This window comes from Perognathus longimembris, chromosome 16, assembly GCF_023159225.1.
Source record: "Perognathus longimembris pacificus isolate PPM17 chromosome 16, ASM2315922v1, whole genome shotgun sequence".
NCBI classification, from domain to species: domain Eukaryota; kingdom Metazoa; phylum Chordata; class Mammalia; order Rodentia; family Heteromyidae; genus Perognathus; species Perognathus longimembris.
Window position 1 is genome coordinate 41743993 of NC_063176.1, and position 22546 is coordinate 41766538.

At 34.8% G+C, this 22546-nt stretch overlaps 1 protein-coding gene across 3 annotated transcripts in view; it reads right to left on the reverse strand.

Moving 5' to 3' along the window:
* Positions 1-408: 408 nt before the first annotated feature.
* Positions 409-22546, reverse strand: part of Pcdh7 (protocadherin 7) — a 402308-nt gene continuing 380170 nt past the window's right edge. For 2 of the 3 annotated variants that reach the window (XM_048364512.1, XM_048364511.1), the window contains exon 3: positions 409-4806. In XM_048364512.1, coding sequence (XP_048220469.1) covers positions 4430-4806 — 377 coding nt within the window. In that variant the 3' untranslated portion in view covers positions 409-4429. The remainder of the gene's footprint in view (positions 4807-22546) is intronic. The other variant, XM_048364513.1, reaches the window with a different exon arrangement.

A 22546-nucleotide genomic window follows, 5' to 3' on the forward strand; every position in this document is an offset into this window, starting at 1 on the left:
CTGAAGAACAAAGGAACAAACAAAAATTCCTAAAGAGAGATAAATGATAACTTGGAACTAATTTGATCTGAAATGCAAAATTTTTTGGTTAAAATCAATGTTAAGCATGATAGTGTTTTTTTGTACACTTTAAGATTTTAAAGCCAGCCAGGTAGTTGTGTCAGGAATAAGGATGACACTGAACTCCAAGTTTCATCCTGCTATCAGACAAAGTAATGTGATGGTTCTGCACCGTGTTCCCAAAATCAGAAATTACTAGCACCGGATCTTGCTTGTTTATCCTAACTTAGAAAACCGACCATCTTAAACCAAACTGATACATGCACCCACACACTTTCGTCCCATCAGAACTGAATTGCCTGTCAACAGAGTACACTTACAAGTGTGAAGCCATTTGACCATGTTATAGTTTAATTTGCAGAGACAAAAAAATGACAAGCAATTTATTTACATAAACTGTACAAAAGCAAATTAAATTATGTAAAGTATTTCATAAATAGTTGGACGAGTGTTCTAATACATTTCGCCATGTTTAGCATAGTTGCGTGCATAGTGACTCATAAGAAACGATGATAAATTGTTCTCTGCTTCACTATCAACATCCAAGTAGCAGAACAATAGTCAATGATTAACATTACAAACAGATCGTACCACACTGAATGCAAGTGCTTTAAAATGTAGGCAAAGTTGTCTGAAAGTAAACCCTAGGTAACTGGAAAAAAAAAAAAAGGAAAAGATGCCGCCTCCAGATGTTGCATATACCTCCACTGGGTCACAGCTAGCAAGCTTTACTACATTCAGGATCAGCTTCATGCCTTCCTTTTCCCTCCCTTTTGGAGACATATATGTATTGATCATTGGCATACATAAAATGACACAGGTCTTCTGAGTTCTCATGACAGTTTTAGGATGGCTGTTTGATTCTTGATAGCTTCTTCTGCTCCATAATCTTTGTTTTCCTATAACACAACTTCCCAGGGTAGCCTTTCAGGCAGACATCCTTAATGTTATCCTAGTCACTCCTCCCATAAAAATAATGCCTCTCTTGTTTTCCAAAACTTAGGTAATAGGCCAGTCAAAAAAAAAAAAAACCCACAGAAATTGTAACTGGACATTCAGAAAGAGCAGCAAATTTGAGACAGACATTGCGATGCACACAAATTTATATAGTTTACTCAATTTATAAGTGTGTCCTAATGTGTAACACATGCAAAAGTTCACTTGGGATTCTTGTATACAGAAAACAAGTATAATTCATATACTGTACAACCAAAATGAATGAGCAGCTAAAAGAAAAAAAATCAAAGCTTATAAATCAAACGTTTTACCTTGCAAAATGGACTGATTTCACCCCTGATAATAACTCCCTGTGTTTACTCTACAATCAATGCTTTCACCTTCTGGTGATATTTTAAAGCAGCCCATATTAATGTTTTAGTTTTGCTCAATGAATGAATAATATTTAAGACTGGTCCATTATCTGAGTTTGTCAGAAGGCAAATTTTTAAAATATATTATTTATTATTTTCAGAAAATAAACATGGATAAATATACAGGATCAAAAATTAGGGAATAGCCCATTATCCCTCATTTTCCAGACCCAACAACCGTTTTTTTACCATAACAACAGGTATAAAAGGCACAGTTGCTTATTTTGCATTCACTCATTTGTTTATTTTTTTGTTTCTTTTTATTATTTTTTTTCAAAAGCACTCTATATATGGAGTGGCACCAGGTTTAACCTATTCAAAATAAAAGTCATACAAACACAAAATATATTTCTGTGTCATGCCAGCTCATTATATAATAAACATGTTATGATAGCTAATTCTACTAGAATTACTGCGAATACTTACAGTACACTGAATTTTATTCTTTCACACCCATTTTAGTTCTAAAAAGGTTCACGAGTTAAATGACAATGACATGTCTGTCTTGTATATGGTGCAAACATCAACCATTGGGAGACGTGGATCCAATTAATCAAAAGGTCCAACATGACCCGTATTAGCTTAATAGACAACAGAAGGGTTTTAAGATAGAGTGGAATGAGCTATCTAGTGTTTTCAAGGGTCTCGTGAAAGAAAGAAAAAATGCATTAAAAGAAGTTTCTTGAACATCTGTGTTATGCAATTATTTCATTTGTAACGTGCAAGAAAAATATGTATACATTTCATAAGTATCTTTAGAAGTATTTTGTCTTAATAGGTACTTACAGATTATACAAGGCAGAACTGCTTGAATGCAGTTCCCTATCAAAGTACTAAAATTGCATCTTTCCATAGTGTAAATAATAATCAAACATAAGTATGTTCAATTATTGATATTTTAGTCCAATGATTTTTTATCTTCAATTATGTATCTTTTTTTCATCCTACCTATCATACATAAACTAACATCAAAAATGAAAACTCCATTGAAAAAACAGCATAAGGAAATGATCCCAAAGAATACCCCACCAAAGAAATATTTTTCTAAGACAAGTATTTTGTGAAAGATCAACCTATACTTCAGGCGGTTTTACCTTATAGTCTAAAAAATTCTGCAAAGCAGAAGACTACTCAAATCTATATAGTGTCTAAAGTTCGCTAGAGAGCCAACAAGACTCTGCCTTAACCAGGTTATAATCATTCCATGATGAGAACATTGGCTCTCTCTACCTGTTATCCCATAATCTGTGAACGATTGTCACTTCATTTGAATTTCCCAGCTCAATTCTCAATTTTATTAAATCATCTTTTGTACATCAAGTTGCTCAAATTCTGCATATCCTGTTTGTTTTGTGTTGCAATGAGAATTCTCCATGTTTTCCAACTTTGAGATGTACACACTGAGAAATGTTGCTGCTCAGTGCTCAATTCTTTTGCGATCAGTCTCGGCATTGAAGACATACATGAAATAATATGCAAATCACATTAATGACAAAGTCAATTGAGAGTGTTGTCTTAAGTGTTGTGAGTCCCATAAGTCTGTATTGCAAAGAAGTCAACATGAATGCACTTGTGCTGCAAGGAAGTGCATACTAAATAAGTGAAAAATGCAGCTGTAATTTTAAATGGGGATAATAAGGCCAGCAAGTGTAGCTGGGATTTTATAATGACAATAGTAAACTTCATCAATAAGATCACACAATGGATCCTTCTTTCTTTACCTCCCTACCAATGATTATGATTGAAAAGAAGAATCATCCCTGATAGTTCTATCTGAAGCTAAACTTCTACCTCAACTACCTTCTACCTGCTTGTCTACTGTAATACTCTTCCCACCGCCCCCCCCCAACCAAAAAAAAAGAAATAAATTCATTCATTTCCTAATTTGGAGCTTTCAAATAAAAAATATTCAAAAATGCAAAGAATATTTTCTGGGCATGAAGTCAATATAAAATAGCATTTGAGTGTTCCTGTGGGTAGAGTTGCTTTTGTTGTTGAATCCATTTCTATATTAAGACCAAATCAACTTCATGATTTCCCTGATCTGCCATTTGATCTTTGGCCTCATAAAGACACAATTGTTCAAGTTAGTTGAGAAGAGCAGTCTTGTTCTGAAAAAGCAATAGATTTAATTTTACAAGTCATCATTAGTGTAATCGCTATACAAAATCAAGATTGTGTGACAATATTCGGTGAATGCATGAACTAGGAGTGGATACTTCTGATCTGAAAATAATATGCCAACTTGGAACTGTAATCCCCCACTGAGTATTGTTTTGCTTTTAGTCTTTGTTAGAATATTAAAGCTGTCATCTTCCCAAAATGTTTTTTTAATAGATTCCCTCTTTATAAAGACTACATCTTTAGTGAGATGCTAACATTTTCAACAAGTTGCCTGGAATGGTAAAGGTGATAAATTGTATTTTGATGGTATGTCTCAAATACATTTTACCTGCCCAGATTTCTCTTTTCTTTTCTTTTTTTTTTTTTTTTTTTTTTTTTTTTTTTTTTTTTGACCAGCCAGATGACACTCAAATAAAATCAAAGTTACTAAAATCATGCTTCAGTTTTGGGAGAATGAGAGTGTACTGTTCTGCTAATCAGGCTTGTTACGGTGAAAGAAACTTGCAACCATTGTATTTTGTTGTTGGCTTTTTCTTTTGTTGCTTTTTTGTTTGTTTGTTTTGTTTCTTTTGGAAGGTGGTGGGGAAACAACAATGGGTTTGGGTTTGGGGGATCGGTGGGGTGAGGGTTGACATGCAAGTAACAAGGATGGATTTCTACATTGTACAGTGTAATCAGGCTAACATCCTCACTAAAGGCCTGATCTGGAGGCGGAAGTGGCAGGCAAAGCTTTGTCTCTTTGGTAGCCCCCTCTGTGAGTAAATGGTTTTGCTTTGTAAGATTTTTTTTTTCCTTTTTCTTTGTATTTTTTTTTTATTTGCCCCTTATTCTCCTTCTCATACATGAAAAGAACTTTGCTGTTGCTCCTGGAAAGCCTACAGATAAACTTCTCTTCTAGTGAGAGTATTGACAGGAGATGGCTTATATTCCCCTGTTTTCGTCAAAGGAATATCCTCCGTGCTGGCTTCCTCGTTTTTGCTGAAACTAGCTGCACTGAAGGTCTCGTAGGAAGAGGTCAACTTTTTGTTCAGGAGGTTTCTGTTGCGGTCGCCCATGATGGCAGCCTCGCCATTGGCCAGCTTTTCCTGGCTTCCTCGTTCATCAACAGGCATGAAAGTGGAGAGTTTGGGCTGGCTCTTCTTCCTCTCTGGAGAAGTGCGGACGGGCATCCAGCAGGAGTCTGAGTGGCCATATTCATCGCACTCGCGGGTGCACTTCCCAGTCAGGGCTACATCTGGAAGAGGCCTTGAATCTGAAATCCAAGGAGAAGAAGCCTTTAGTGTTGGGCATTCCTCAACAAGTCTTTTTCTGAAGTATACAAACTTTGGGTGAATACGTTTGAATATATAACACTGACTATCTTATTTTCCATTTCTCAACACCTTGACACTCACCAGCCCATTATCATACATTTTTAAATGTCTATGTATTAAAGATAAGGTTTTGCAAAAACTAATATGGAGAAGAGAAATAGAGTATATAGAAGACTCATATATATGTATATATATATATACACATATATGTATTCAATACACGACACACCCAATGCAGCTATTCTCTGCAGCTAACACAATGTTTATTTTAGAGTAAAATTTGTTTCCATATAAGAATGGTTAAATAATAATAACAATTATTAAGCCTAATTAGATATTTTTCTGTATCTGTAAATTATCCCCGAAATGATGCAAAGTATGCAAAACCTTATGTTAAAATACATCTGAAGACATAAGGGTGACTGAGAAGTAGAATCCAATTTGAAGGCACACTACATGCTTCAAAGTACAAAAACAAAAACAAAACAAAAAAACCCAAACACAATGTTAGTAGGCTGCAGGTATAAGCATGCTAGCAATATCACTCATTGGCTCACACACATCCATGCCCTCCCATGCTATGTCACATGATTTGTTATGTGTTTTGGTGTAATTCCCCAAGTGTCATATAAAAATGTATTCGCCAGTGTGTTTGCTAAATGGAAGTATTACCTCAGAGTTAATATATTGAGTGAGCAAATGTAAGTCAGTTCCTAAATGCCATGTGAAATAGCCTATTTTCCTAATTAATATTGGTGCTCAGTGATACAGGAACTATTCCATATGTGAAAAGCAATGTCATTTCAAGAATGTTCTTAAGAACAAAGATTAAGAAGAGCAGTGAAGAATGACCTGCATACATAAATAAAATCACCGCACTTGTCTTTCTTTGGAGAATAGTTACACATTTGATTAATATGTAAAAATGCTTTTATTATTGGAGAGAGAATGAGAGAGAGAATCTGCTCTACTTCCATAGATGCTAAGAGAGTAACCTGTAGGGTTTTGTTTTATTAAATGTATGTTATTGTTTACTGCCACATAAAAGAATATTATATGAGTGCACTCCAATATGTAGAATTTAGTATCATTTTATTACAAGATTTGGAACTTAAGAACAAACTGTGACTTCTGCATACATATTCAAAATGATTTGCATATGGATAATCCTAGGTGGAAATAGGAGTATTTGAATTATTTCCAAAGTACTTTTATCCACTGCATGTTTTCTCTCATACTGTCTCCTATATTTGCATATTTCCTAAGGGATTCTGAAAGTTTCCTAGATCAAGTTCCTCCAATTGCGCGTGAATTATTTTCCTTTGGAGATGGATACTGAAATATTGACATAAGTCAGCCCATCGATTTTTAAGCACAGTGGCCTGGGATTTTTATCTTGCGAGCTAAGCATTCACAAGGAAATGCCAGTGTTCTCCATGGAAAAACTAAAATTATTTTAAGCATTCCTGAAGTTAAATGCAAAGGCAATTATTTACTTGCAGCTATACATACTGCTATTTGACTTCTTTTTTTTTTTTTTTTTGGCCAGTCCTGGGGCTTGAACTCCGGGCCTGAGCACTGTCCCTGGCTTCTTTTTGCTCAAGGCTAGCACTCTGCCACTTGAGCCACAGCGCCACTTCTGGCCATTTTCTGCATATGTGGTGTTGGGGAATCGAACCCAGGGCCTCATGTATACAAGGCAGGCACTCTTGCCACTAGGCCATATCCCCAGCCCTGCTGCTATTTGACTTCTATACATTTTATTATCAAAAGAAGAAAAAATAATTAATAAATTTACTGCATCTTTCATTAAAAAAATATCAAGGTATGACAAATTCTAGGAGTGGCCTTATAATCTAGTTACTACTAATGAACAAGCTGAAAGTTCTTTAGCAATATAACCTGTTTTGGGATATATTGTTTGACATTAATGATTCAAAAGGGAAACTTATATATATATAAATATATATATATAAATTCAAAACGCAAGATCAGATCTTTCTTTTCACTCTAAATACTCCATTGCTATTTATTTTTATGATAGTATGATTCAAAACACATAAAAATTAATAATTTAACCATTGAAATGATTCTTCATGAGCAAGGTTGTCATTTCTCTGCACAGATGACCCAGAATTGTCTTCCAATATTTCTCTATTTGTATTTATGTCTGACCCAATATGTCATTTTACTTACACAGGTGACTGCTTTGCAGGGATTAACCTATGTTTATAGTTTGAAATTTATTGACTTTTTCCTTTTGTTTCAGGTACATTTAGAATCAACATTTAAACTCGATTGAACAATTCTTTGTTGCCTTTTGCTTCATTAGTGTACATGAACAAAATTTAGGTAACAGGAAATACTACTCATTTAGATTGAATCAATGCAATCATTAACAAGAAAAGTGCACTTCAGCCTTCTATCTCTTTGCTTTTACTTCATATATCCGAGTATTGCCTGCTAAACTTTGCTTTCCTCATTTCTTTTAATGAAAGGCAGCTTGTCTCTTCTGCCATCATCTGCATGTAAACCACCACGTCTCTATCCAAGAAGCATGACTTTTAATAAGGTCTCTTGTCATTTCCAAAGTCAAATACTTGATTGGGGACCACAGTAGACTCTGACAAGCCTAATTGGCGGAGACATGTTACAGTGTTTGTCATCAAATTTAGAAAATAATCAAGAAAGACTATAAGAGAATCATCAAGAGTAATCAAAACCTCCAATCTTCATGACTAAACGAATCTCCAAAAGAAATGCCAATGATTAACAAATGTAATTTGTATTTTGATGCCATTTATTAAGAGAATGCGTGAAGAGAATCAGATTCTTCAGTGTTTAGACATAATCTTTAGCTATGCAAGTATGTATTGCAGTTTTTGAAAAGCATCAAAGTTGCATGGGTTCTTCAAGACTGTTAACATATAATTTTTTCCTCTATAAATGTATATTGTAAACATGCTACTTTTTGAACTGAGAGCCTGGGAGCTGTCCCTGAGCTTTTTGCTCAAGGCTAATACTTTACCACTTGAAACCTCAGCTTCACTTCTGGTTTTCTGGTGATTAATTGGAGATAAAAATCTCATAAAATTTCCTGCCCAGGTTGGTTTGAAATGTGATCCTCAGATGTCAGCCTCGCCATCAGTGCCCAGAAAACATGCTATTTTTATGTGAGTTTATGAAGATAAAGTCTTCCTTAACTAGTTTCAGATATTTTACTTTCATTAAATGTGCATTTTATGAATGTTTAAGGAAATATATTACTTAGCTTAGTACTATTAATTGCATTATTATTATTATTAATTTTTCCTGTACAATTCACTTTAATTTTGAGTAAAGGCAGATAATAGAAGTTATTTAGTCATAAAATATTCTATAAGGAGACATAATAGTGTTCTCTAGAAGCATTTTCCACAATAAAACGAGTTCATTAGAGTTTTTTATTAAAATTTTTTTTGGTTTTATATCTATCCCCTTTCTAGTCACCCACTCAATTATTAAATCATGAAAAAATCTAAACAAAGCAATGGTTTTCTTCATCAGAACCTGCTTTTACTTAGCTATTTGCATAGTTCTTTTTTATTTTAACTATTAACGCTGGTTACCAGAATTATAGCATTATTTTGGAAAGTTGAAATCCCTTCTTAGACATAAGGTTCATTACCCTCTCAAAATTGCAGGTGTTAGCCATCTTACACTTAAGGCTGGTTTTTAATGTATGCCCACTCTTCACTTCTTTTACTTCCTCCAATGGAATAGCACAGAGAATGGGAGCACTGACTGATCAAGCTTATAGGAGCACCCAGGCCAAAGGCTAAGCATGTTGACTTGCATTTTAGTGTTTTCCCATTCTACCTTATTACTCCTTTCTAAAATGTAACAGCTTAGTTATTTAGAGCTCAATTTCTGTTTCTTACACCCATCTGAAAGACTATAGTTCCCAAGGAAAGGGAAAACATATGAGAAGCAGAGAAAGTAGATGCCACAAAGTCACAATTACTACCTAGTAAAAAGAAATGGCACAAATCTCCCAAACTAGAGAAAAAGACATACTAATTTAAGAAGCCAGATTCTCTCCCTAAAAGAACATGTTTTCTGGGCTTTGCTATGTACTAAGGACATGTGGGTGTTGTTACAATAACTTTAACAAGACAACATTACCCAGAATCATTAGCAATAACAAAGGAAGCCCAGAAATAAAGAGCATTTGATGTTTCTATATGATGTCCTACTCTAGTCACAAACCATCAGAGGCATCATTATTATAGAAAGATGCTTGAAGACGACAATATACCAGGAAGCATTTGGCGAATACTAAGTTATACTTTCTGCCAAATCCTGGCAGCTTCTGTTGCGGATCCCTGACTTGGGGTTGAAGATACACAGATTTATCCATTTACTGTGGGAAGATATGTGGTATTTCAGTTAATTTCTTTCTCCTTTTGCTTTTCAGAAGCTCAAATCAAGTTACAAAGCACCACGTGCTTTTAATTTAATTTTCACCTTAATTTGCAGACCACATGAATAACACACAATTACTCAGTGAGTAGACTTCATAGGTACTCATGCCATTCCTCCAGTTCTTTAAAATCAAGCACATCCTTAACATTAGTTCAGACAAAATTCTCTACATGAAAAATCTGGTATTTTCTTTTTCTGAGAAAAAAAATGACAGCACATTTTTTCTACTCTTTTTTATAAAAGTATTTGATTTCCTTTTTATTCTTCTTGATTTCAGGTATATGACATTTTTGTCCTACGAACATGGTGCATTTTGTTGAGTTGGCAGATGACAAATATGTCTTTTAAGAGGAAAGAAGAGAAAGAAAACCACTTCGTAAATTTCCCACAAAAATTTTGCATTAGCCTTACTTCCATTAATCCAAATGAAAACATCATATGTACTCAAATGACTAAACCAAGTACTTCCTTTTAAAATGCAAATGCTCTATAATTTTGAGTCATCTTTACAAGCTAAAGAGATCAACTCCAACATCAATGGCTTAACTTTCAGTTTCATCTCAATATATTGGGTTTCTGTGTGAAGCTTTGTCTGCATACAGAGGTAGCCCAAAGAATATCAACATTTTAAAAATGGAATTATCTTTAAGTTTTTGGATTACAAGATGGGGCAAAGAAGAAATAAATTTCACCTACATATTTTTATATAAGTTATCATGATCCATAAAGCATAGAGGTGAGGAGAAAAGATTCAAAAGATGTTCAATGGGTTGGATTTGAATATTTCATATTAAAAAATCAAAGGTATCCTCATTTGGGGAATTTAACAAATCAGGGTAGAAAGATAAATAATGGACCAAGGTTGGTGGGAAGCACTGATAAGTCATACACAATCCCCTGAATATAAAAACAGTTATTGAAAGAGTGGATTTTAAAAACTTTCTAGAGTGGAAATGTATAGCTCCTTAAGAGTTATTCAGGCTTCCAAAAAGAAGTTAACATTTATAAATATTATTCTGAATGATCACAGAATCATTTGACCTAAGTGCATTAGAAGAGGATTCAAGTCAGGATCATCTCCCTCACTACTACACCTGTCCATCAAAGGGGAGTGAGATTCCAAAAAGAGCAGCTTTGGAATCCAACATGGCTGAGCATGATTCCAGGCTGTATTATTTAACAATAATTTATCTGATAAACAAGTTTTTAATTTGTGTCATAATAATGATGTAGTCTCCCATTTCTTGTGGGGTAAAGGATTAATCTATAATTGTCCCACAATGTGGTATCTGCAATGGTGTGATATTCAATAAATAGCCATATATAAACCTTACAAGGATGTTTTAGGATCTGCCTCTCCCTTTATCTTTGTGTCTCTGTAATCTTCCAGGTATAAAAAAGTGTTTAATAGAATGGGCTCTGAAATCAGGCGGTCTAGATTCAAAGCCTTGTTTTTTTTTAGCAGCTAACTCTGGAAAAGGTATTTGATTTGTTTTCTTTACTTGTACAATGGGTGTTAGAATAAATTAATTAGAATCACTTAGAATTGCTATGGAAATTAAAGGTATTTATAAATGCAAGTATGTGTACTAATTTTTGATACACATATTAGCCTTCCTTCTATATTAGTTACATCCGACGTATATGATTTTACCAAATTCATTTCTTAAAAGAGCTCATGAACCCCCAAATTCTCTATTCATAAGTTTACAATAAATTGACCTAAACTAACAATACATATTTCATCTTTATTAACTTTATATACAGTATGTTTTACTGTCAAAATAGTCAGTTAAGGGAATACCCAAGGGAGGAGATAACAAGTTGAACAAGAAATGCCTTACAAATGAATCTGTAACCTCTCTGTACCACACTTTGACAATAAAGAAAAAGTATAATATTCTGAATTTTGAGACATCTGGGCCCAAAGGTTTCAGGTAATATATCCTCAATCAAAAAGACCCATCTTGTAAGGTTGTTTTGGGTTTTTTTGTTTTTTGTTTTTTTTTGCCAGCAATGCTAGTGGCATAAGTCTGACCAAATTCTGCCCAGTATCAGCAAACTTTCCATAGGACACATGGTAGCCACAGACCCTGGCTAGACTTTATTAAATATTCCCCTTATATTTCTTTTTTTTTTTTTGGCCAGTCCTCGGCCTTGGACTCAGGGCCTGAGCACTGTCCCTGGCTTCCTTTTGCTCAAGGCTAGCACTCTGCCACTTGAGCCACAGCGCCACTTCTGGCCGTTTTCTGTATATGTGGTGCTGGGGAATCGAACCCAGGGCCTCATGTATACGAGGCAAGCTCTCTTGCCACTAGGCCATATCCCCAGCCCCCCCCCTTATATTTCTTTATTAGGTGTTAGTCAGAGATTCATTTAGGGTGCATCATTGCTATTCAAACCTGAAATGCAAATGCTCTTTAATTTACAGTTATCTTTGCAACCTTCAGAGATCAAACCCAGGGCCAAAGGCTTCACTTACAATGTGACCTCAAGATACTTGGGTTATTGATCTGTTGTGTTTGATGCACAAAGAACAGCTACGTTTAAAATGTGTGAAAATCAACAAAACATTTACCCAATTGAGAGAGTTTAAATTAAAGAAAAAAGATAAAAGCAAAGAAAATACCTAAAGTGAAATTGTACCATTGATATAACAGGTATAATATAAATAAAAAAATAATAGTTTTTCATCTGGAGCTTGTTAGATTGCATCATGTACATACATCATTGGTTTCATTTCTAAAGACCGGAAATCCCTGTAATTTCTCTATTATACCCCTCCCAACTTAAGGACATGACATTGCTGCTCTTACTGTCAAAGAACAGCTTATCTTTCCCACATCTGCATAGGGAGCTTGCTTAGACAACTAGGGGGTGGCTCTTGCCAACCTACCTGTGTCTGAGTCTCCCCACCCAGCCCCAGGACCAGTGCCCTGAGAGACAGCATAGTCTAGGCCTCTATGAAAACAAATACCACTTGAGAAGAAAACCAAACTGTCACAGAAAAAAAGCAAAATCTACCTCTATACAACTTTCAAGATGTGTACAACTTACATAGGTGAGCCAGGAAAAACTAGCAAAAGAACCAGGATGCCATTCCATAGAAAGAGGAAAAGCCATCCGTATTTGTTGGTTTAAGGCTGTAAGTTATACTTGCTTGAATTTTTGCTGGGGTTCTGTTTTGCTTGTTTAAAAGGGGAGCTTGTTAGTCCAGCAACACATCACTAAAATAATGATCACAGATATACTGTTTTGCCTCAACTGTATAAACTACCAAAAAATGATAGGCTGAAATCTGGAAGTAACACATTCTACTGTTTTCGTGTTTGTCATGGATAACAAACTGAGCAATATGGCTACAGATACAATGCTTCAGCAGAACTTTGTTGGAGCTCTCAGATTATTGAACTAAAAAGTTCAAAAAGGAAGGTTTCCATATGAAGCTTTGAAGATTCTGGCGTTTAATTACAGGATTTCACTGGGTTACACCTTGGAGTGCTTTAGGTTACACTGACATGTCAAGGCAGTATTAGAATGCTTAAACATGTTTGAAAGCATCAGCAACTTTTCCACATTCCTTCGGCTAAACTCAGTTAAATAGCAATTGAATGTATCACAAGGAACATTTACTGCCCTGAGGCCCAGACCTCTGTCATTCTGAATGTGGCATTATCACCAACTGAGGAGGCTGTGCTTGCCACGTCTCATGTAGTCATGCCGAAACAACTCAAATATGAATCTACTGGTTGGCACGTAAAAACTACAGGACATGGATAAATGTATGATGACTGCTTGGGATTGATGGGTTTATGTGCATTGGACGTGGCTTTACTATAATTCCTCTCTTCAACTCAGGGAAGGAAGGAAGGGAAGGAAGGTGGGAAGGAAGGAAGGAAAGAAGGAAAGAGGAAGGGAGGGAGGGAGGGACTCATGTCTGTATTACCAGTTACTTGCAAGCTTGTGGTTCATGCCTGTAACCCCAATTACTTGTGAGAGATGGGAGATGGTAACAAATCTGTAAGACTCACCTCAACAAAAATTGGGCATAGTGATATGCAAGCTTAACCTATCAGATCTCAGGGAAGCTTAAGTAAAGATCATGGCTTAGGTTGGCCTAACAAAAACTGTGAAACCCTACTTGAAAAATAGCTCAGTAGGGATATGGCTCAAGTGATAGAGTACCAAACTGGTAAACATGAACTTCTAAGTTCAGATCTCAGTCATTCCAATGGAAATATGAAAAAGAAGGAATTTTTAACAATTCTGCCCCATTCTTGAAAAAGAGAAATCATATTAAGTACCTGTTATTTGATGACAGAACATTTTTAATACAGATTAGTAAGAGACAGAATTTAGGATTTTAGGAATTTAGGAACATTTAAGATTATAATTTTCAAATACCCAAATCTAAAATACTCAACAATTTATGCTTTTATTGAAATAAAATCTTAATGCTTGGTTGAATTTAAGTGATGGCTGATAGCAATTTGAAAAATTTGGGGACCTAAGCTCTACCTTCAACAGTACTTGAAATTAGTGTCTTGAGTGGCCATTAACTGCAACTATAATATTTATCATAGAAGGAAAACAAATCTTATGAAATGGATTCTCAACTAAAGAAGACATATATTTAATTATTTTATTTTAATAAACAGTGTTGTCTATTTTTATTTTGTTTTTATGGAAAATGGAGATATTTTCTAATACAAGAGTTTAATGTTAAATAATATTAATAGTTATAATAATAAATATTAAATAATACTAAATATTAACGTTCAAGGATTTTATACTAATAAGCTGAAATTTTCAAACTTCTGGCATAACTGGGTAATTGTTATCTGCTGGCATGATATTTTCATTCATTGTCCCTATAACTCAATTATTAATTAAACATTCATTCTAGTCATAAACAGTAGAGAATATTAGACCTCAGTAAGAATTATATTATCTATCTATCTATCTATCTATCTATCATCTTTCATCTACCTATCATCTCTTGGCAGTACTAAAGCTTGAAATCAGGGTCTCATGTTTGCTCAGCCAATTTTCTACCACTTGAGTCTTGTCAAAACCCTCATCTTCTTTAGGAGTATATGTTTAATCTAAAAATAGTGCATAAGATCTCAATTAACTTTAAGAATACTGCCTTTGGGTGAATCCCTTAAAGGCAGCATGAATTTTATCTTGATTTTTTCTATATAACACAATGTGTAATTTTATATAAACAAATAGGGCAGTAAAAGAGAAAGAAACAACGTTAGTATGTTGTTTTTCTCAAATTTTCTTCCCATATAAACTATGATAAAACATTCTTGAAAGTGAGGAGTTAAAAAATTAGTTTATGCAATAGGCTTTATAACTAGATGCTTAATAAACATATTCATGTTAAGTATTGATTCAAATTAATTTGGCATGAGAGAATCTGATAAATATATTTATCAATACAATGGGCAAAGTGTAATGGAAAGCATTTTCTTATTTTAATTTTTATTTATTGTTTGAGTGAAAGTTTACAACGGACCCCATATTAAAGCTCAAAACATGTATAAAGCATGTATGGAGTAATGTGATTACTTTGCACAGGAGGCAAATCATAGCAATTCAGATTTACAAATGTAACTTTAATATTTTTAAGTTGCAAAAAACAGGATACACAATCATTTCTCTTTTCCCTTTAGTGATCCTGAGAAATAACACAATTACTCACAACCAAATGGCCACTGCCAAAATATATTTTCCAATTCAAGGAGTGCTTATTAAAACATTTCACAAGTCACACAAAAGAGCTTATCTGTCTGGAAACCCTCCTGTAATAGCAAGTTGAGTGGTGAAAGAGTTCCATTACGCTTGATTTGAGAGAAAGTCAAAGATTCCAACCTTTAAGAAAGGTTTCAAGTAAACATTGAATTCTGAAATATATTTGAAAGCTGGGTTTCTTAGAACTTTTGATAGGAGCTGAGAAATCATCTATAGAAAGAATTAAAAGAAATATTTGGAATGCTGGTTCCTTACTCTGGTCAATGGGCTATCCAGTTGAAACTAAAAATGGTGATCACACTTAGGACCCAAACAATGTTTAAGAGATCAGAGTGCAAAGCAGAGGAAATACAAGGAAATGATCTCTGGTAACCAGCTAACAAAACTCAATGAGCGTCTAAATGGGGAGTGGAGGGGGAAATCAATGAAGCAGCACTGGATCACTTTGCTTCATTGATTTGTGCTGCTCATTGAAATGTTTCCCTTTGTTTACTTCCTGTTTCTTTGAGAGTGGTAAACTCACTGGTAAGCCTCCCTGAGAGCCTGTGATGGGGAGAGAGGCAAGCTCTGATGATTCCCTAATGCCCACATTAAACCTTCTCTCACTGCCTGGATTTCTTTGCAATTCCAGTGTCCCTGTGAAGCTGCAGGAACTCTCCTAACATACTTGCTCTCACAACCATCTGCGGCAGGCAGAAGAATAGTTTCTTCCAAAATACGTATTCATCCTCATCTGTGAAACCTCAACATGTGTTGGCAACATGTGGGAAGGAAATGCAGTTTTAAAATTACCTTCAAATTGATCATAACTTGTCTTTAAAGAAATGAGATTATGTACATAAACCAAGTTATAAACTGAAGCACATAGGAAGACCATACAAACTCAGAAGGCAAAAAAAAAATTCTCTTTGAACCTTCAGAAAGCATGTATGTAGGTTTTGAATATCTACTCATAGACTTTATTCTGTACTTTTAGCAGAGTTTTTGTCCATGGTATTCACCTATGATCAATCAGCATAGTCTAATTTCTTTTTTGTCCAATAAATTACAGACTACATCTATCTCCTTTCTTCCCAATTATTCAATGATACCAGAAGAGTCATTTTAAGACTTGCTAATTTGGAGGTTGTGAGATTTCCCCAAGAAGGGAAAAGAAGACAATGTGAAATCTAAGAATTGTACAGGCAGGTACCGGAACAGTCCTACAGAGTACTTCAGAGAGTCATTGCATCTTTTTGTGATTTCATGACCTTCATTACTATTATTTCTTTCTCTCTCTCTCTCTCTCTCTCTCTCTCTCTCTCTCTCTCTCTTTCTCTCTCTCTCTCTTTATGAACCTCTTTCCCCTTCAATGATCAGCAGCAAAATGTTCCTCTAATAAGAAAAGAATTTTAGGATTTTTTAAAACCAATAATTAGAGTAACAAATATCTTCCTAGTTTAAAACACTTTTTCCATATCTTCATTGTAAAGTCAAAATTTTGCATTTCAAATAACACAGAAGGCCCTGCTGGGTCTAGAATATTCTCTTGTCTTAACTCTTTCTATTATTTCAGGGTCTCATTTGTCACTGCTGCAGACAGACTTAGTGTAGTTGCCATTTCTAGAAGATTCATGTTGTTCTTTGTTTTCATAATATTTCACATTGCACCTTCTGCTGTCTTCTTATTCTCATAGGAGAATAATAATTTGTGCCTGAGTTATCTCCTTAGAGCTTTCTTCTGACCACTCTTCCATTTTTATTTTTATTTCTCCATCTTGTTTCCATCCTACATCTACCCCAATAATATATTTAATATATTATCCTGAAATCTGTTACCTGTTAATGTGCCATTTTTGTAAAATAAAATTTCTTATGGGTCTAATAAAGCTATCTTAAAAATGTACTGTGCATTTTAGTCCTGTGAGAGTAAATCTTACTTCAATAAGACTTTCTAGTTGATATTCACTTTATAATAGATAAAAGTGGTAGATTGGAAAAAATAATAATACACGACTGTATTTTAAAGCATACAGTTCTGACCTTCTCAGTCTAGGAGATAGAGGAACTGTCAGTAAAAGCAGTACCAGGTGCTTAGTAAAAGACTAAATGCAAAGTCCTAAACAGAAAAGGTCAACAAGCTATGCATACTCATGAACTAGTTTGTTAAGGTTTGGTGATGGGTGGACGAGGTATCTCAGTGTGTTGGAACCTCTGAGTGATAGTTGTACATGTATTCTAAGGATAAATTGGGGAAAGAGAATTTATTCACTTATACACAGGTCATTCAATGGGCAACATAATTTTTTTTTCAAAATATGGACATGATAGAAGAGATAGTAAGAGAAGCTACTCTCCTTTCATATGAGTAGTAGAGCTACAATTTTTATCAAAACTATCATAGGCAACATATCAACTTAACTTTAATTTGACTAATTTTATTTTTATGGTAGCAGAGCTTGATGGATCTATCATCCAAGGTAGGATTATAGACAGTTTAGATAATTGTTTTTCAAACTGATTGTTACAACCTCTGATTGCTGACTAAATCATTTAAGAAGTCACACCAATTTAGTTGAAATGTACAATGTTTTATGAAGATTTTAATTTTTACAAGTGCTTGTTTATGTGTGTGTGTGTGTGTGTGCATGTGTGTGGTATATGTGATCTCCATGAAAAGAAAAATAAATTTCTTATTGAGGATCACACTAAAAACCTGATGGGCTGGGGATATGGCCTAGTGGCAAGAGTGCCTGCCTCATATACATGAGGCCCTGGGTTCGATTCCCCAGCACCACATATACAGAAAATGGCCAGAAGTGGCGCTGTGGCTCAAGTGGCAGAGTGCTAGCCTTGAGCAAAAAGAAGCCAGGGACAGTGCTCAGGCCCTGAGTCCAAGCCCCAGGACTGGCAAAAAAAAAAAAAAAAAAAAAAAAAAAACCTGAAATTTCTCATATGTTAAACCACATCAGGGCTTGGTTTGCAGCTCAGCTGTAGAACACATATCTAGTACAAAGAAGGCCCTAAGTTGTATTTTGTCACATAAAAAAATCAACCAATCAATCAGAAAACTCACATCCTACAGAAAGTTATATATTTGGGGGTGACATCTGAGTAAACTACATATTATTATATGATGTTTAATATATGTCATTATAATTTAATAAGCATGAGTGATAGCTAGATTTTAAATTGAACTTTCATACATCATTTATAGTTGTGCTAAAGAAGATGATATTTTGTCCTTATTTAAGAAGAATTCAGATTTAAGGAGTAAGTCATCATATGCTTTAAAAACAACTTTAGGAAATCTACTGTAAATAGAGTTCTTGCCTTGAGATACTCTGAATTTATAGTTAATTCGCTAGATTTCAATTTTATAGAATTAGCTGTAATTGTGACAAGGTTTCTTCTAATCCACTTTAATCCTCTGATAGACTTTGATTTATTTCAATCAACAGAATGGCAATGGACCCTTTAGAAAAGGAAGACTTAATGTGACTCCTTAAAGTCATATAGACATTAAGATGTAGGACACATTTAAGCTGTCTAATTGTGCTGTTGGTGTAATGCCTAAGTATTAATCTGTCACAATGTCAAATTACATACATTTAGGCTTTTTCTTCAGTAAAACGTGTCTGTGCTTAACAAACTCGTGGTGTAAAAAATTCAGGAGTGCAATTAGAATGTCATCTCCCCCACAGATGATTTAAGAAAAGCATGAATCAGAGCTTAACAGTCAACATAATTTCATAGATAATCATGGCAAAATTATGGTACTGCAACGATTCAAAGGGAGTACAGTGAGGCTAGCAGACAGTGACGATCGGCTATTCATCTCCACCATCTGCTGTACATGCTCTTTATTTAAGTCTTTGTGTGTGTATGTTTTGTTTGGGCCAATGTGTTCAGTTCTGACTTTGCCAGCAGAAGGCATCACCTAGGAAAATAGGTTTCATGGCATAAACAGATTTTCTCATGTGTACAATGAATTTGCTTCATTGACTATTCTGCAGCTCTTAGGCAAAGAAGACCGGCTGGAGGGAATTAATTTTAGCAAGTCTTTGTATATTGGCTAGTGTCTTGCACAATTTAAATGAATCCTCATAAAAAAGAAAGAAACAAAACTACAAATACTGCAACAATGGAAGTCATCACTAAAGCATATGCTTTTTAAGTTTGCCTTTAAATAGCATACATTAAATTTATGCATACCATATTAACCATTGGATTGTGTCCTGGTGATTGTGAAGCTGGAAATCTCTGCTTTCTAACCTGTCAGCCTTCTCTGTTCTTCAAATGAGCCCAGGAGGCTTGTTATATAAACCTAGTGGAAATTCTAGCACTACAGGAAGTGGGAAGGGAGAAATTTTACTGAATAAAATTAGGATGAAGGTTCCAGGCTCAGAGTAGTATACTTCTCAACCATGAAACCATAAGCTACAGAATGACATTTCTTCATCCATTCAAGAAATAGTGATTGATGAGTAAACATTCTAACAACTTCGCCTATCAACTCACTGTCAATTACCACTGTTTCACAGATGAGGAAACTTAAGGCACAGGAAACACAAGTGAATTACCCAAGAGCTAGCATCTACTGAGGAATAAAATGAGGATATAAACCCAGACAATCTGATTTCAAAGATGGCTTTCAAACTTTATACTATAGAACTTCTCAATAAACAACACATCTACGGGCAATAAACGTACATCCTACATTTGGAAAGTCTCACATGAAATAAAAGAAACATTTTAGCTCCCAAAGATGGAAAGGAAAAATCTTGAGAAGTGTGTAGTGTGAAAGGAAGCCCAGAACAAAAGAAAACCTGAGCTGTGACTGCTAGTATCCAACTTGTTTTCCCTTCAATTCTTTTCTTTTGTTGATGATCCTCTTGTATCCCTTTCCTGTGGTTGTCCCCGAGCTATCACTGTATCTCAGCTGAGTACCCTGGACACTGTAAATGCTGGTATTAGAACTAGGGAAGTGAAAGGGAATATCAAAATGGAGAGACAAAGGATAAAAAGACAAATGACTCCAAAAGCAATACTTACAAAACTGGTTAGTTTATAACTAGGATATAGATTTTCCCATCTAGGTTAAAATAGGAAGACTAAATTATCATGTTGGTCAAAAGCCTCAAACTTCAACTATTATTAAGGTCATATCCATCTAAGAAGTCCCCTCTTCAAGGTACCGAGTTATTTTAAATTCTACATGGCAGGAAGACTGCCCAATTATGAGGTTTTTGGATGGTTGTCATTCTATGTAAAGAAAAGCCATGGAAACCACAGCATACTGGGCTAAACTGACATGGAAAATACTGAGCCAACCCTTGGTGAACTAAATGTGACCACTGACAATAAACATCTTAAAAACACAAAGAAAATGTAGTGGGATTTAGACGATTTTTTCCGGTAAAGAAAGCATTAATGAAATAAAGATATGCTATATCACAATTGGATTGTTTTAACTAGAAAAGGCTGATGATAATGCTGTCTTAAGAAGTAGACACAAAGTGATGCTTGTGGGATAGTTATTCCTCACTTGAGTCTTTCAAATAAGGACACAAATAATATTCAAATTTTAGTTGATTGGAGGATGTATGGTTTCAAATGTGCAAGGCATGAGGAAAGCTATGTGTGGTTTATTTTCTGAATAATTATTTATTTATTGTCAAAATGATGTACAGAGGAGTTACAGTTTCATATGTAAGGCAGTGGGTACATATCTTGTACAATTTGTTACTTTCTTCTTTTCCCCCTCCTCCTCCCCCTTTCCCTCTCCCCCCATGAATTGTTTAGTTTATTTACACCAAATGGTTTTGTAAGTATTGCTTTTGGAGTCGTTTGTCTTATTATCCTTTGTCTCTCCATTTTGATATTCCCTTTCACTTCCCGAGTTCTAATACCAGCATTTACAGTGTCCAGGGTACTCAGCTGAGATACAGTGATAGCATGGGGACAACCACAGGAAAGGGATACAAAAGGATCATCAACAAAAGAAGCTATGGCTTCACATGGCATGTTGAAAGTAATTACAACAGGGATATAACACTTGTTTCCATAACATGGAGTTCATTTCACTTAGCATCATCTTATGTGTTCATAAGGGCATAGATATTGGGCTCATTTGATCTTCTGCTGTGTCTAGCCTACACCTGTACTAGTTTATTCCCTATGAGTGAAATCATAGAGTCCTGCTTCTTTCACTTCATTTAGTATAATTTTTTCCAAGTCCTTCTGAGATAACGGAGGGTCTGGGACTGTGGCTTGCCTAACATTCTTGAAACTCTGGATTCCTCAGCACCACATAAACAGAAACTGCCAGAAGTGGCGCTGTGTCTCAAGTGATAGAGTGACAGCCTTGAGCAAAAAAGCAAAAAGAAGCCAGGGACTTCTGAGTCCTAAGTCCAAGCCCTGGCTGGGGCAGTGGGGGGAGGGGGGGTGGAGAAAGATACATAACTGATAACTGAGATGAAAAGGCAGTAGAGGATTCAAAAAGATGTACATCCTTAATACTTCTTGAATATCTTCGAATACATAGAACTAGGATCATGTACGTTTTCAAAGGAAACAGTAAATTAGAGTGGCTAATGTGTTAGAAACCGAGCAAAGGTAGTCTTCCTGGACTTCAAATTCTGCCACTTATCAGCTACATCTACCTCATTGAGTTTTTCAGAGAATTAAATGAAAAATTGCATGTGAATTGTCTGACATGATGATTATAGTGTCCTTTATTATTTCTTTGGCTCTTACGAATACTATTTTTGTGAATCTTTGCCCATATACAATTTGATGATGGACTATGGGTTCTCAATTATTAAGATTTATATTCAATGTTACCTTTTCCTGATAAAATTTGAAGAAAGTTGTCAACAACTTAAACTATTAATTTCCCTATCTAATATAGGAACATAATACAATTAATATAGAGACAATTCCAGGCCCATGAGTTTGTGCTATAATCTTTAATGCCAAATATATTTGTTTAAAATAAGCTTCCATAAATAGAGGGAAAGAACACCTTTAGCTGTTGCTCCTTCCCATTTTTTAAAAAAAACTTTTAAATGGATATTATGAGAAGCTTAGAAGAACTGTAATTTAATTTCAAAGATTCACTGTACATAAGTTAATGGCTTTTCTGACAGCATTGTATTTTATAATTACCACCTGTTCAAAGTTAACTGAAACTTAATATTTTGTACATTGAAGATCTATAATAATAAAATTTATAAATAGTAATTAATAGTCTGTCATCTGCTTAACTATGTATAATCTCATATTTCCCCCCACCCCAAAGAAACAACTTTTATATAATTACTATTTTGTATACTTTAAAACCACATCTGATTGCTTCTTAAATCCTAATTTACTTTTTGGTTCTATATGGAAAGATAAAACATGGTGAAATTGAGGGAAAATATTGTCCTTTGACACAGTATAATGTCTATTCATTACTTGGGTGGGTTTGGC